This window comes from Dermacentor silvarum, chromosome 1 (genome assembly GCF_013339745.2).
Source record: "Dermacentor silvarum isolate Dsil-2018 chromosome 1, BIME_Dsil_1.4, whole genome shotgun sequence".
In the NCBI taxonomy this organism is placed as follows: Eukaryota; Metazoa; Arthropoda; class Arachnida; order Ixodida; family Ixodidae; genus Dermacentor; species Dermacentor silvarum.
Genome location: NC_051154.1, coordinates 8,111,510 through 8,127,123, shown reverse-complemented (window position 1 = coordinate 8,127,123; position 15,614 = coordinate 8,111,510). Strand labels below are relative to the sequence as shown.

General features: G+C 46.9%; 1 protein-coding gene across 11 annotated transcripts in view; it reads right to left on the bottom strand.

The window, feature by feature from the left end:
- The window catches only part of LOC119456419 (poly(U)-binding-splicing factor half pint-like), a 75,414-nt gene that overhangs the window by 29,956 nt on the left and 29,844 nt on the right, over positions 1-15,614 (bottom strand). For 10 of the 11 annotated variants that reach the window (XM_037718171.2, XM_037718202.2, XM_049664715.1 and 7 more), the window contains 3 exons: positions 13,715-13,761; positions 1,025-1,366; positions 190-258 (listed from right to left, as the gene is read on the bottom strand). In XM_037718171.2, coding sequence (XP_037574099.1) covers positions 190-258; positions 1,025-1,366; positions 13,715-13,761 — 458 coding nt within the window. The remainder of the gene's footprint in view (positions 1-189; positions 259-1,024; positions 1,367-13,714; positions 13,762-15,614) is intronic. The other variant, XM_037718180.2, reaches the window with a different exon arrangement.

The window sequence follows — 15,614 nt, the reverse complement described above, 5'->3', positions numbered from 1 at the left end:
TGTATGCCAAATGCCTTGGTCATGTCTTGAGCCGCACATAAAAAGGGCGCAAGCTCTGCCGCATGTTTCATTATGAACAAGGCTCCCGTGGGGGAGCCGAAACATTAATGTATTTTTAAACCTTTTTTGGTCGGTGTCTCGATCTCTTCCTTTTAAGTATTCAAGTTTGTTACATCAAAATTTACTTACTTGTGCTTCCCAGGAGTAGATGATGGGATCAGTTTACAGCTCCTGATTTTGCCAAATGCTTCAAAGACACTGGAGCAAAAAGACATAAGCAGAGCATTAGCAGCAACCACTTGGGACAATGCATTGCACTTGCTATGTTTAGGTAATAACCTTTTTTTCAACACGTCAGGTACAGAAAGCAATCTCAGGACTTTGGAGTATAATTTGAACGTATCAAGAAAAACTCACTTGTATGGTCCAGTATGCTTCTCACAATCAAGCCATGAGCATATTTAACAAACCATCCGAATGTTGTGTACACATAAGAAAAAATAAGAGAAACTTAAAAAAGAATGTAACATGCCTGAACCAAGTAAATTTATATTCCCATTTTAACATCACCAAAGTAATCTGCATAAGCTGACCACCACAAGAGTACAAAAAGAACACGTCTAAAGATAGTGAGGAGATCTTATATAAATAATATCAAACAAATCATAGTAGACTCACTTTCAGGTGGAAACGCGATCGTATCAAATGTTGACAGTATTATTAAAAACTGACAGTATTAATAAATAAATAAATAATTAAATAAATAAATAAATAAGACAGAGTGGTTATGTTTTCAGCTACACTTGAAAATGCAGTTTAAAAATTAAGGAGTCCTTTTGTTTTTAAATCGTTAATAGAATTTTTAAATATCACTTGTGGCTTGTAGCACCTGACCTGATCGTATTTTTTCTACAATATTAGCATGCTTATAATAAGTATACGATATAACAAAAATATTTTTTTGCCACATGGGACGTTGTTGTAATGAGTGTCTAAAATGGCTAGCACAAAGTTGTGCACTTACCTCTGAATGTCTGATTCCGTCAAGTCCTGGTGAACAGATGCAATGTAGATGCGGTTATAGGTCTTGGCCTCCTCCATTATCTGGTCCAAGATGGGTGCTGCCTGTGGCATGTTGCTGGGTCGGCCGACCTTGATGTTGCGTCCTCCGATGAGCACGCCATTCATTTGCTCGAGGGCAAGCTGTGCTGCCTCGGGCAGTTCATACTCGACAAAGGCAAACCCTTTGTGCTTCTGTGTCACAGGGTCCCAGGACATGTTGATGGACTTGATGGGACCAAATGGGCGGAATGCCTGCTTGATTGTGTCCTCCTTCAGCTCGAAACTGATGCTGCCAACGTATACCCTGCACCACCCATAGGGACGACTCACCCTCTGTGCACCACTCGGCAAAAGTGAAAACACGGTTTTGGCCATCCTGCTCACCTTATGAAAGCCATGGCATTTCTACATGCCAGAGCTAAGCTAAGAAAGATATAAAAAAAAAATAATAATAATACTAGGAGTGGGTGAATACTCAAATACATATTGAATAGTGAACATTTGATTAATTCAGTGATGCTACTGCGGACTTATGATTTGGAGCAATTTTTGGAGCATCAGAAATTTCATTTTGGAGCACTTTGGAGCAGGCAATTTGGCATTTTGGAGCAGCTTGGAGCAGCTGATTTTTCACATCCTGAAGTATTTCGAAAAAGCGAGTTGCAATTTACATTCAATTACCTGAATAATTCTTATGTTCTCACAAGAAGCTTCGTAAACATTTCCATCTATTGCAGATCTCGTGGAGAAAAAAATGCACTTGTGTGCATGCGACACACACAGACACAAATTGATATCATTTCGTATATTGCTAGTTTGCCCAGATGTCATCGGTAATATCCAGAAACAGAAATGATGGACACATTGGCGGCACGCAGTTATTATAACCACGTCATGCTGCGCTTCAAACAAGCTACTAGCTGCGTTTCCGTTGTAGATAACGTCCGCCGATGAATCGCCAATTAACCTTGAAGCCGCGAGCCTCGGCAGAAACCGCACTTTGCCGTCGAGCCGCCTTGCAAGGCAGACGCCGCGTCGGCGCCGTGCGTGGCACTGCTAAAGTCACTGGAACCTGGAACTTTGAAAGTACCGCAACCGCCGGAGCGAGCGCAGGCAACACTGCGCGGAAAAGACGAGCAGCTCTTCCTCGGGTTTTCTAGGCTTGCTACAGTGAAGAACAGCACGATGGCTGCCGCAGTGGGCCCTGTGAAATCCACAAACAAAACCGCATTTCGTTTAGCTAGATATGATGTAAAGTACAAGTACAGTAGCCGACGGATTTTTCGGACTCCAAAAATTCGGACTTGTTGGATATTCCGGACTTCATAGATGTACCGGCAGGATTCCCATAGAGCTAATGCATTTTCGCGAGCGATTTTTCGGACGAATCTAGTAGCCAATGTTCGATTTTCCGGACTAAATCGCTCGCTCCGAGCCACGCTACCCGATCTTGGAGGCCGCCATGTTGGATTTTCCGCTGGCTTGGCTTCCAGTGCCCCCCTGTATAGCCTTTAAGATCTGTAGACGCACGCTATCCCCTCGTCTCCAAGGCCATGCCCGCTCTTCCTTGGCCGACAAAACGTTCTAAAAAGCTGCACTTGCTTTTTTTCTTTCTTTTTTTTTTTGTTCGGTCCGTACGCTGTGTGCGGGTGAAAGCTTGCGAGGGTCAGCCAGCAACCGCAATTTATTCTCACGCACGCGAGAGAGGAAGGCGGCCGGAGTCGTGCGCGGACTTCGTTCGCTCGCGGGGCACGGGGAGAAGGCGGCGGAGACGGTGGGGAGTTGCATTCTGCTCTTGCGGCTGCCGACGGAGCTGCCGCACAGGCACCGTATCTTGAAAGCGATCTGCTATGTGGCCGAAGTGTGCGCCCGCGACACGGTGTAAGATATATCTTACGCCGTGGCCCGCGATCTGCGATGGGTACAAAGGCCGTGCGCCGAGTGCCACTAGCGTCGTATGCGCCGTTTTTTTTTTCCCGACGTTCGCGTTGAAGCGAGAGAATAGACAGCGCGAAGGTCAATATGCCCGCAGTCATCGAGCGAAATTTGTTCATGTAACCTGTGAGCGCGTGACACCGTGCTTATTTAGTTAGTAAGCGCATATTTACAACTTTATACGGCCGATAAAACTAACATCCTTACTTCGTATCGCTGTCTATTAATTGGCTATCGCAATCATGCTCCCGCCTTTTGGGCGAAAGTGCGACATTTTTCTTAAGCCGCTCTAAGCCTCAATCTTTTTCTCCTGGGGGGGGGGGGGGGGGGGAGTTTTTCGGACTGTTCGGTTTTTCGGACTGCTCCATTTTTCAGTCCCCGCGAAGTCCGAAAATCGGTCGGCTACTGCACTCGGAAAGTGAAGCATTCAACTGTGCGCCACCCGTTCTAAATGCAAAGCGATCCCGATGCTCGTGTGTCACACAAGATTTTTTTTTTTTCGGATGACTAGGTATCAAGCGCTGCCACAAAATCGTTTATACGCGTGGATAATAACGTGGCTACTGATTTAACCGCGCACGAAATGTTTCATACATATCTATTTCTACGAAAATAAACGGTCCCTGACTGCACTACAAGAAAAGGGATGCTAAAACAGAATTAACCAGGTCATGTTCGTGTTTTAAACAACACACGAGAAAATCTATATTTTAATTTTCAACATTGACAGGTCGATCGATCTTTATTGCAGTGGTTTTCTCACTACACTTATTTTTGACACAGCCGCCCGTATTCCGTCACTCTTCGAGCCACATTTTGCTCGGTTCTGCATATTTCTGAGCATCTCCTCACTTTGATTACTCAAGGCAAACCGCAGTCTTTAAAGCAAATGCGCGAAGAAGCTTTTCCACCACATTGTGGCATTTAGGGAGTTCGATGAAATACCGCAAGGAGCTTCTCAGCTTTGCGATATCAACAAGTTCACCAAGTGGGAGTGAACTTGTCGCTCTTTATCCGGTGCAGCCAGAGATAGCACGGCGCTTGCTGTCGCTCTTTCCGCTTAACTGGTATCGCGAAAAGCGCTTTCCCGGACTCCCGGCGGTTGCTGCACCCGAACGTGCAGCACCCGGGCATTTCCTTTCGTTTTGTTTTAATTCTACGAAAGTTACACATACACTAAATTATACAAAATGCAAAATCTGACCTCGTTGATGACTCGTACGCGCGGCGGGTGCGAGCGATGTCTGTCTGCTTATCTCCTCCGGCGCAGCTTAGATACCTGACGGCAACTGACCAATCGGCGGCGCGGCGGCTAATTAGAGAAAAGGGCTGCGGTACTTCCCAGGTTCCAGTGACCTTAATTGGGACGTACGCGCTAGAGCTTTCTCGTCTCCTGTTTGCAGCTAAGGTTGCAACTAAGTCGCCCTATCGTCACGTTGAACGTTTTAATTCCCCGGTGGTGCAATTGGCGATAGACGTCGTCAAATCCGAGACTGTTTGGTGCAGTTTGGCGCAGTTAGGCGCAATTTTCGTCGATTGTATCAGGATGGCGCAGTAAATCCCAATTGGCGCACTTTGGCGCAGTTGGCGCAGGAGTGGAATCACTGTTAATTTGATTCTCGAATATTTACTATTCGTTTTTTTTTTTTAGATATATATATTCGGCGAAAGGCGCAGTCATGGTGGCGACCACCCAGCGACAACCTTTCCAAAGCGCAAGGTCCCCGTTGGTACAAGGTTCGTGCAGGTAGACAGGACCGATCGAAACAATTCCAAGAAGACAGAGGGAACCAAAGCAGCGCTTATATAGCAGCATGTTAAGATCAGACCGGTTAGCCATTGGAAGGCATGCAGATTGTATGGGATATGTTTGTGTTTATGCATGCAGATTAACGCATTCAAGCACGCAGTTCGAAGCTTTCTGTCTAAACAAGGGCATAATGATGAACTTGGCACACACGCTTGCAGTAGTTGCCAGCAGGTCACACATGAACCAAAAGGGCACTTCAACAGCCATGCACATGTGACCACAATTGAGCCACCTGCATGAAGATATTAACAGCAAGCTATTTTGTTAACGAAAAATTTTTTGTTGCACAATTCATGTGTCACAATGTACTGTTTCATTCGTTTCCTTGTACCTGCTGTTCTAGTGTAGTACATATGTTTGTTGAATTTTTCTTTTAGATACTTGGTTTTGCATTACAATACAGTTACCACCTATATACAGTGGAATCTCGATGATACGATCACGGCTAATACGAATTTCCGGATGATACAATTTTTCTGTGGTCCCGGCCGAGCCCCATTACTTTGCAACGTGCTAGAGAACGGTTGTTACGAATCGATTTTCGACCCGTGTCGGTTGATGTGAATAAACGCTGCCCCACCGACGGACGCGAAAGAGGAACAGCGCACAGTCACGTGTGTTCTCTCTTTCTCTTTTGGTGCGGAGGCGCGGACGCGACGCCGGACAGCGCGGAGGCCGCGAAGAGTTTGAAGCGGTGGCGCTTTTGTTGCTTTTGTGCTTTTCCTCCTTTTCTGCGTGCCATCGGCCGGACAGAGTGGCTGCTGTGCTTCGGGCCGCGTTCTTTGTGTTTGCCCCATTTTGCCTAGTCGCAGCGAGCTATGTCTACCGAGATACGATCTCAGCTGATTCGCGCGGCCGTACGCCGAGGCACGGAAGCCTCCGTTGGCGCGTCTTCCGTCGACTGCGTTATCGGCGCCGATGGCACAGGGCGATTGTCTGTTTCGCTGCCGGAGTCACATGGTGCAAGATAGCGCGGCACGTAATATACGGTGCAAGGTAGCGCGACACGTTCAGTCGGGTGCACCTCCGCTTCTCCCGCTAATTGCCGTATTTTTCTTGCCGTAGGAGGCTTGCGCTTCCGTATTCTGAAGGCGTGCTTCGTCCAAAATTTCTTCTCCAACGAGCGACGATCCATCACTAACCTGGGAGCTCACAGTAATCCGAATTCTGCGTGTCAAGTGAAGACGCCGGCGTGGTTTACGAAGCAGACAACTGCGGTTGCCATCTTGCCCCTGTCACAGCAGTAAGCAATGGAGAGACGCCTTTCAGCACGGCAGCCAATCGGAGGCCCGCTTTCATCGGAGGGCCCATGTGACTACCTATTGCAGACCCGCGCTTCTTTTTTTTTTTTTGCGTTTGTTATAAGATGGCGACTACGGATGAATTAAGAAGCGGAACGGCGAAACCTTGAGCTTTTGAACGATACCAAGATGGCGGCGCTCAGTGGCGGGAAATATGAGATATGTCTCCATGAACTGCGGTGATTTTGTGCGATTTAAAGCCGTTTTCTCACCCTGTGCACTAACGAATTAATCTTTTTCGGGCACTTTTAGTGCGTTTTCAGCCTAACCATTTTGATACAGCGTCGATTAGGCGTTCCAGATACCGAAACGCATGGTTTTCAAAAATCTATTTTTTTCTCGTGATTTTCGCGATCTGACATTTGGCTAGTTTTAATTGCATTTCGATGATACGAATTTCGGCTAATACGAATATTTTTCGTGACCCCGTGAGATTCGTATCATCAAGATTCCACTGTATTGATGCATTTCCATCATTTCGTTTTTCTGTATTTACATTTCATTATCATGTATTTTTGTAATTGCATTCGCTCGCTTGTCACTGTTGCTGTCAGTGTAATTTTGTATGTTTGCCAGGTACAGGAGGTCAAAATTCTGTTACCGTATTTTGCGGTCTATAAGTCGCACCTTTGTATAAGACACACCCCCCTCAAAACGGCAGTTTTTCTGGGAAAAAAACGTATATGAGTCGCACCGGTGTATAAGACGCACCTGTTCGTTCGGTAAGTGATTTAAAAAAAATTATAGTGACGCGTCCCTCCGTGAACGCGGGTCACGCGCAAGCGTATCTGTGCCATATATTTCCACTCCAGTCGCATTTCTGCCGTCGTGGTTGCCGCGATGTTCCGTGTAAAGACCAAAGGCAATAACATAGTCCCCGCGCGCCGTATGCTGTATGTGCGAGTGAAAGCGTCCGACAGTGAGCCGAATCACACACAAGAGAGGAAAGCGGGAAGGCAGCGCGGGAGGGAGGGAGAGGGGGGCTTGCACTTTGGTAGCAACTGCATAGTTTGCGCAGCGGCGCGCGCCGTATCTTGAAAGCGATCTGCAGATGCGACGAACTCGGGGTCGGCCGACTCGCGGTGGGCCTGCCGCCGCTTGCGTTGCTGCTCGGTCTTTCTCTCACAGCGCTCAGGAACTCAATCACGAGAAGAACGTACCCGCCACCTCGATAGTGCGCACAGAACCCGTAGCAATTAAGTTAACCAGCGCGCTTCGCGTGGCCATAACATCGAATCCAATTTTGCCGGCAGTTTTTCCGAAAAAAAAAAAAAAACATACATAAGTCGCACACGCACCGTTTTATAAGACGCACCGACAAAAAATTCAGAAAAAAAACGCATTTTATACACCGGAAAGTACGGTAATGACTATGGGATCTCTTTCTGTATATCCAGACCTGTAAAATATTTCGTCAACTAATAAAATTGATTCACTGAAGCTTACTACGATGGCCCATTAGCATGTTGCGACCCCTACTGCTTACTTATCGTTAGGCCTAATCGGTACTGCTTTGTGAGGTGTTAGTAAAGGCCCGGTCGGGCTTGCACTTTGGTAGCAACTGCATAGTTTGCGCAGCGGTGCGCGCCATATCTTGAAAGCGATCTGCAGATGCGACGAACTCGGGGTCGGCCGACTCGCGGTGGGCCTGCCGGCCTGCCGCCACTTGCGTTGCTGCTCGGTCTTTCTCTCACAGCGCTCAGGAACTCAATCACGAGAAGAACGTACCCGCCACCTCGATAGTGCGCACAGAACCCGTAGCAATTAAGTTAACCAGCGCGCTTCGCGTGGCCATAACATCGAATCCAATTTTGCCGGCAGTTTTTCCGAAAAAAAAAACATACATAAGTCGCACACGCACCGTTTTATAAGACGCACCGACAAAAAATTCAGAAAAAGAAACGCATTTTATACACCGGAAAGCACGGTAATGACTATGGGATCTCTTTCTGTATATCCAGACCTGTAAAATATTTCGTCAACTAATAAAATTGATTCACTGAAGCTTAATACAATGGCCCATTAGCATGTTGCGACCCCTACTGCTTAAGTCGTTAGGCCTAATCGGTACTGCTTTGTGAGGTGTTAGTAAAGGCCCGGTCACACTAGGCCGACACGACACCAATTTTGGTCTGCCAACTGTTGATGACAGCATTTTCCGTCTTGTTGGCACCCGTCACGCTGCACTGACTCCAACAGTCTACAGACAATGCTTGACGGCTGTGTCGGCGGAGCGTCAGTGAGAACGGACTTGTCGGCAGAGAGTCGGGCAATTTTATTTTCACACTGCAACGACTCATGAGAAGGTTATGCCGTCGCTCATGGTTTGCTTCAAATGCAATGGGAGCCAACGTTTTTGTGGAAACCATGCAGCGCTGACCTGAAATACTGACGAAATGCTGCAAAACATACAGATTTGCGATTACAATCAGCGTCGCATCACATAGAGATGAGCTGATATGAGCGGCCAGGCTTCGCAAACGCCCTTCACTGCTGATTTTAGTAGCAGGTTCACTTTCCGTGCAGTGTCGGTTGCTTCCCGCTTCTTGTGTGCGGACTGTACGAAGAGCGGTCCATTTCCTGTCGCTATGAGCAGAAGTGAACAACAGTGGAACCCCGATTATATGACTTTGAGGGGAACACACAAAACCGTCGTATAATCGAAAAACTAGGAATACAGGCAATGACGTACAGTCTTGCCCAAAAACGGATACAGACCGCCTGAATAAGCCCACAGCGCAAACCTGCACTGCTCCAAGAAGGTAGATTAAATTATAAAAAAATTACTGTATTTATTCAATTGTAACTCGAGGTTCTCTTTCTTTTTTTCATAATTTTCGTTGCTTGAACTTGACCCGCGTGTTCCATTTGAATAACGGCAAAATTCACCATTTTTAAAGCAAATATTCTAAATCCCGCAACTTTTGGTGCAACGTTGACAATCTGTAACTTTACGTCTCGATCCAATCTACAGACAAGTCGAGCGAAGTCAGAACTTGTTTTTGGGTGGAATCGACGATGTTTTCGCTGTGCTTGCCAGACGAAAAGGCTCTGTGGAACTTGAAGTGACCTGGTACTGACCCCGAATGAAATGGCTGTGCGGTCTCGCTTAAATCTCAAACAAGCTCGACGGCACGGAAGATGACTTGATTCTCGGGCCGTCACTTTTGGAGATGGTGTCACTTTCGCGAGACTCGGCTTGTCCCGGCACCGAACTCCTCGAAATATACGGCCGACAGTGCTCTTAGCGCTGATTGCGAGCGTAGGACTGCGCCAGGAGCACTTGCCGGGGACGCTTTTAGTACTGAGTCAGGCAGAATTTCGCGAAAGTGAAACTATCTATGAAACTGATCGCCAGAGAATGCCGCCCAATGAAAGCTCTGTCTCCTCTTCAGACGACCATGACGAGTGAATAGAACGTGTCCGAATTGCGATTCCTTGAATAAAGGTACTATTTCTTTTTCCGTTCATCTCGTGTTACATTAGTTGTTTTATTTTCCTTATTTCGTACGACTGGACAGTTGTCCCTTGCATTACAATTGCGGTCGCATTACATTCAGGTAAATACGGTATTGTACACTAGTTATCAGCTGGCTGCAGTGTGCTTACGTGCAAGCCTGCGTCTGCTTAGAACTTTTCTTTTTCTCGGACGGTACTAGAGACGTCGTACGATGTGGGTCGGCGTAAAATTACGTCGTATAATCGAGGTTATTAATAACATTATTTCTACGGGGGTTTTTGCCAGCACCAAACCAATTCATCGTAAAATGCGGGTCATTGCATGACCAGGAGACGTATAATCGAGGTTCCACTGTACACTGAACTCGAGAGACCAAAATAAGCGTCGTAACAGCCTAGCATGACCAGGCCATTAGTTCAGGTCTGCAGTTATGGGTATACGTGCTCAAACTGCTCAAAGCTGTGAGGAGAACTAATGTTTGTCTTTGAACAGCATCTGGAGCAATAGGCCATCGTACGGTGTGTTGTAAAGATGGCTGCCGAGAGCAATGTTAATACATTCCATGCCCTCGCTTTCATTGACGAGGCGTATCGTTGGATGGCCGAGTGTCGTACGGCCGCTGTGAATAGATCTGTATTGACTTAGCATCAAAAAGTAACTTCAGTTAACGCCTGTTCACACTAGGCCGACCTGACACCGACAAGACGACGATGCCAGTGATCGGCCAACGGTGACCGGCCAAGTGTGATTGGCAGACTGTGTTGCAACACAGCTTGCCGACTAGTTGACTTGGACGACTAGGACACATACTGTGTCCCATGACAGTGGCCCCTTACCAATCTTCGTAAACTTCACCGGAGTACATTGTGTGTGCTTCACCGCATAACACTACTGTATTGCGGCGAAGCTGACTTTTGGGAATCTGCATTATGCAACGCTTAACCCTTGCCACACTTTCCGTGCTTCAAAGCCATCGGTGAGGATGACAAAGGCAGAGCCGGCGCCATTGCTGACAGCGGCGAATTCTTTCAATGAAAGAAAGCTTTGGGAGAGAGCCTTGGCCAGCTCCGACCTCGAAGATCAGCAACGGCTGATTGCTTGGGCCCAGGACGCGGCCCGAGCTCAAGGCATCCTGGAATGAGGACGCCTCTCCAAAACTGCATTTATACATTAAAGATGTTTATTCTCTCTCTCTCTCTTTCAATGAAAAACACAGTGCTTATCTCACTTAATCACTGCCCTGCCCTCGTCGATACAGACGTGGGAGTAGAGTTGGCGCCACCTTGAAACTACTTAGTGTGGACGTTTATTACGCACATCTTCCTCATCTGTATGTTATCATCATCATCCTCACAATTTTACCTATCCTTCTCTTCTCCTATATATGTGATCATCATCATCGCCTATGTGCTGCGCTTGTTCGCTGACGAGCTCCCGGGCCTAATAAATGTCGTCCCAACCAAGACGTCACAAGTGGTGGAGTGTGCTCTTCGGTCCTACGTCCTCTGGCCATCCGGTCTGCCTCCTGGAGCTTCGTTCAGGTCGCCGCTTGTGCCCACCGTCAGCTAACATGCCACAGGACGTGCAGCCTGGCGCCCCTATTGCCACCATTCCGACATCGCAAGTGCCTCCTTCCTTTATCATCAACAGCGCCCAGCGTGACCCCCATCTCTTCGCTGGTCTTCGCGGAGAGGATGTCAAAGACTGGCTGGACGATTACGAGCGAGTCAGTTCCGCCAATCACTGGGATGATGTTAATAAACTACGCCATGTCTCCTTCTATCTGTCTGGCGTGGCGAAGACGTGGTTCTTTAACCACGAGCCCGAATTGACCAACTGGACTCTCTTCAAGCCATTGGTCATTGGTCACAATTTAACACGTAAATGAACAAACACTGGATGCAAGGAATTGACACGACAAACAGCAAATGCTGCCAATGCAGCCTTCAACACTTTACGGCTTGGCTTCACTTGTCCTGTGGTTTGGATGGTCAGCGACTACTAGATCGACTAGGCTTCTCTAGTATCAGTTTCGAGAAGGTGCCGGTGACAACCATGCCAGCGACGTATTAAAGGCACCCTGAAACGATTTTGACGATCTTGTACAAACGTACTGAGTCGTTAAGGTAGGTCTTTCTGATCATTAATTGATGCATCTGAGTGCTCTGCGTAAAGCATATACCGTACTTTCCAGTGTATGAGTTTTTTTTTCTGAATTTTTCGTCGGTGTGTCTGCTATAATGGTGCGACTTATATAGTCAAAATCGGATTGGATGCGACAGCCACACCCCTCTATCGAGCGAGCATCAAATGATGCTCCACCGCGCTTGTCTTCTGCCATGCACAGGAGTTTTTTTTGCTTGTTTTCTTTAGTCACACTGTTATTTTATTGTTTTAATTCGTTACCACGCACTAGCGCCCACCCGTTCTAAACGGTGAAGCCGCATCAACATCAACATCAGCCACTTCATTGCATTCGCTGCCATTGTTGCTGCGCACTTTTCATGTGTCGTCGCAGCCTCGCTAAACATTGGTGCCACATGCAAAGCAAAGTCGGCGAAGTTACGACGCGAGATTTAAGCTGCATGCAGTTGAACTTACAGTGGTGCGTGGACATCGAGCAGCAGGGAGGGAATTCAAAGTCAGCGAGAAAATGATCCGGGAGTGGCGCAAAGCCTCCGGTGTGCTTCGGACAATGAAGTCAACAAAGAAAGCGAACCACAGCATGAAGGCACGTTGGCCGGATCTCAAGCATCGTCCGCGCACGTGGATACTGCAACAACGAGCCAAAGGCAGAGGGCTGTCAACAGTGCAGCTGCATCTGAAGGCGAAGACCCTGAAGACCCTGGCAACAGAGACCCATGCTGCTGGCTTTGAGGGTGGTCCATCGTGGTGTTTCCGCTTTATGTGGCGGAATACTAAGCTGGTCATGAGAGCTTGGACGTCGATGTGCCAGAAGCTGCCTCACGACTTTCAGGCACAGCTTGACAACTTCAGCTCATTGGTGAGGGAGGAAATTGAGAAGAAGAATGTCAGCACAAGCCACATCGTCAACATGGATGAAGTCCCGCTGACTTTCGATATTCCACTTGGAAGAAGCGTTACTGAGAAAGGCAGAAAAACTGTTACGGTGAGGACAACAGGCCCATGAGAAGTCGCACTTCACCGTTCTCGCCTGTTGTGCAGATGGCACAAAGATGCCTCCCATGCCAATTTTCAAACGAAAAACGTTGCCAAAATACTGTTTTCGTCCTGCTGTGGTGGTTCAGGCGAACACGAAGGGATGGATGGACCAAGAAATGATGGGCATGTGGCTTGACCGTTGTTTTTCACGTCGACCTGATGGATTCTTTCACGTGACGCCTGGAGTGCTGGTGATGGACAGTGTACGGGTTGTGCGGGTACATATCACCGATATCATCAAGAAAAACATAAGTTCAAATAACTGCATCCCAGTCATCATACCTGGCGGCATGACGAAGATGCTTCAGCCACTCGACATTTCTGTGAACCGCAGTTTTAAAGTGGTTCTGCGACGTTTGTGGGAGACCTGGATGTCGGAGGGGGAGCATAGCTTCACAAAAACAGGGAGCATGCGACACGGAGTATGGAGAAGTGGCCAAATGGGTTAGTGAAGCATGGAACTCAATTTCTGAGAAAACAATTGTGGCAGGGTTTCGAAAGGCTGGGTTGATCTCTTTCGCATCTGATGGCGATGTTGAGTTGGATACCAGTGAGTCGGTAGACGACAGTGATGTGCCAGCAAACTCCAACCTGAAGTAGCTGCATTGTTTGTCAGCGACTCCGAGGAGGACGACTTCAATGGCTTTGACGTGATGTAAGCCATCCTTGACTTTTCCAGGTCACTAGATACTCTGTGAGTGGTGTACTTTAGGGCGCTGAAGGAGATATTGGCTTGGAAATTTTGCTCTATGTGCTAAGAAACAATGAATGACATGACTGGATGCGAGACTCATTACCAAGATTCCAGACGATTTTACTGCAGCACAGCATGCGGAATATCCTAAGTAGACAAAACCTTGAACCATAGTACCATACAGTTTGTGTTCCACCGAAATCAAACCAGCAACCTGGGATCACGGGTCCTTATACAAAACCAAAACACAACAGAATAAGGAAACTTACCGACACATGAGGACCAGCGCCTGATGGCGTTGTAGCGTCTTCTGTTGCTGCAATCAAAGAAACAGGATCAACAAGAATGGCAAACCTTTTGGAAAACAATCCACAAACCAGCTACAATCTTTGCCATCTCCTTATTTCATCACACAATGCAGCTTCAGTAACTCGGAAACAGGTAATAATTCAAAATGGTAGTCATGTCCTGGAAGGGTAGAATGTATTTAGAAACCAGCCACTGACACTGTCCTTCTGCATATTCAGTTGAATTGTATTCCCTTATTGTTGCATTAATAAAGATTGATTGATTGATTGATTTACACTGCTTCAACCCCTTAACTGCCATAAGAAATTTTGAAGACTTGTCAAGAAATGCAGATTTTTTTTTTAATTTGACTTTTTTCTGCTATTTTTTATTTAAAAAATATGATGCCAGGAATGCTTATAGCATTTTTCCTCTTTTAGGAGAAATAATAACGCAGAATGTGTACTGTATTTACTCGCATAATGAATGCACTCGCGTAATGAATGCACCCCCAACTTATCCAATCAAGAAGTGTGTTTTTTTTTCCCCCTCGCATAATGATCACACCCTGAACTTGCTGCCGTGAAGTAGGAGGAACACGGTACAATTCGGCATCGGATATGCCGTCCGGCAGGTACGATTCTATCGGACGCCGCATCAGACGCCAAATCGTACCATGTGTCACCTACTTTTATGGCGATAGCAACTATATGGACACACCAGGCGCATTTTTGCCATCGGCGTCGACAATTGTGGCTCAATTTCTCGCGTTCGAGGAAGGAAAGCGGGGCGGAAACGCGCCGTCATCGCGCACATGGTGCCGGGGGGGGGGAGTGCTATCTTTACAGCGATCTGCATCGAGGGCCGAGTCTAGATGCGATGGCGGCTTATACCTTTGTACCTTCGTGCGTGCTCCGTTGTCGCCGCTCAGTTTGCGTTGCAGCGATACATGGCACAAAGGTCACTTCGCTCGCTGTTGCTGCCGCGCTTGCTCACACTAGCGTTTCGACAGTAACTGTCACAGTCATCGAGTGTGATGTGTTCATGTTTGCCTGTGCGCGCTGACACCATGCTTGTTAATCTACATAGTTAGCAAATGTTTGCAAGTTTATACGGCCTATCCTCACTTCATATAGCTGTCTACGCATTTGCTATCGATGGTTTGCCTTTCGGGCGAAACTGCGACTTTTTTAGAGGTAGCGGCGGAAAAAAAATCGCTTAAAATTTTACCCTGCATAATGAACGTACCCCCCAACTTTGCGCATATTTTTCAGGAAAGAAAGTGCGTTCATTATGCAAGTAAATACGGTATTATCTATGTGTCAAAATTACAGAATAGTGCAACCTTTATTGCATACATAAAAAAACAGGAGTTGCAGAAATGTGCCTTGACCCCGTGCAGCATACAGGTGACCCAGTGAATGTAAACCTGGGAGGTGCGGGAGGCAGATTCTTTTTTTCCAATGAACCCAGTTCAGGGTGCTGGTGTTCAATGTCAAAACCTTCATCACTTTGATCGCCCAATAACCAATCATTGTCACTGGAACCATCATTACAACAAAAAGAACTTGCAGTGTGCTTCGTGGCAGCGCATGCAGCCCATGGCACATCAATGGCATTGACATCACTTTTCAAATCGAATGCTTACAGATACAACTTCAGATAGGCTGTTTCTGGCTGTTTAGAGAAAGAATACGACCTAAATGCTTTCAAAAAGACCCTTCTGAGCATATTTTTGCAGTAGCAAAGCACTTTTTTGTTTTTAATGGCATTGAACTGTTAGAAAATTTTGTGGAAACTTCATGAGTTAACTCATCATGGGCATTAGAGGGCGTACATTGTCATAACGAGTTGACTCGTCACTGGCCGTCAAAGGGCTGA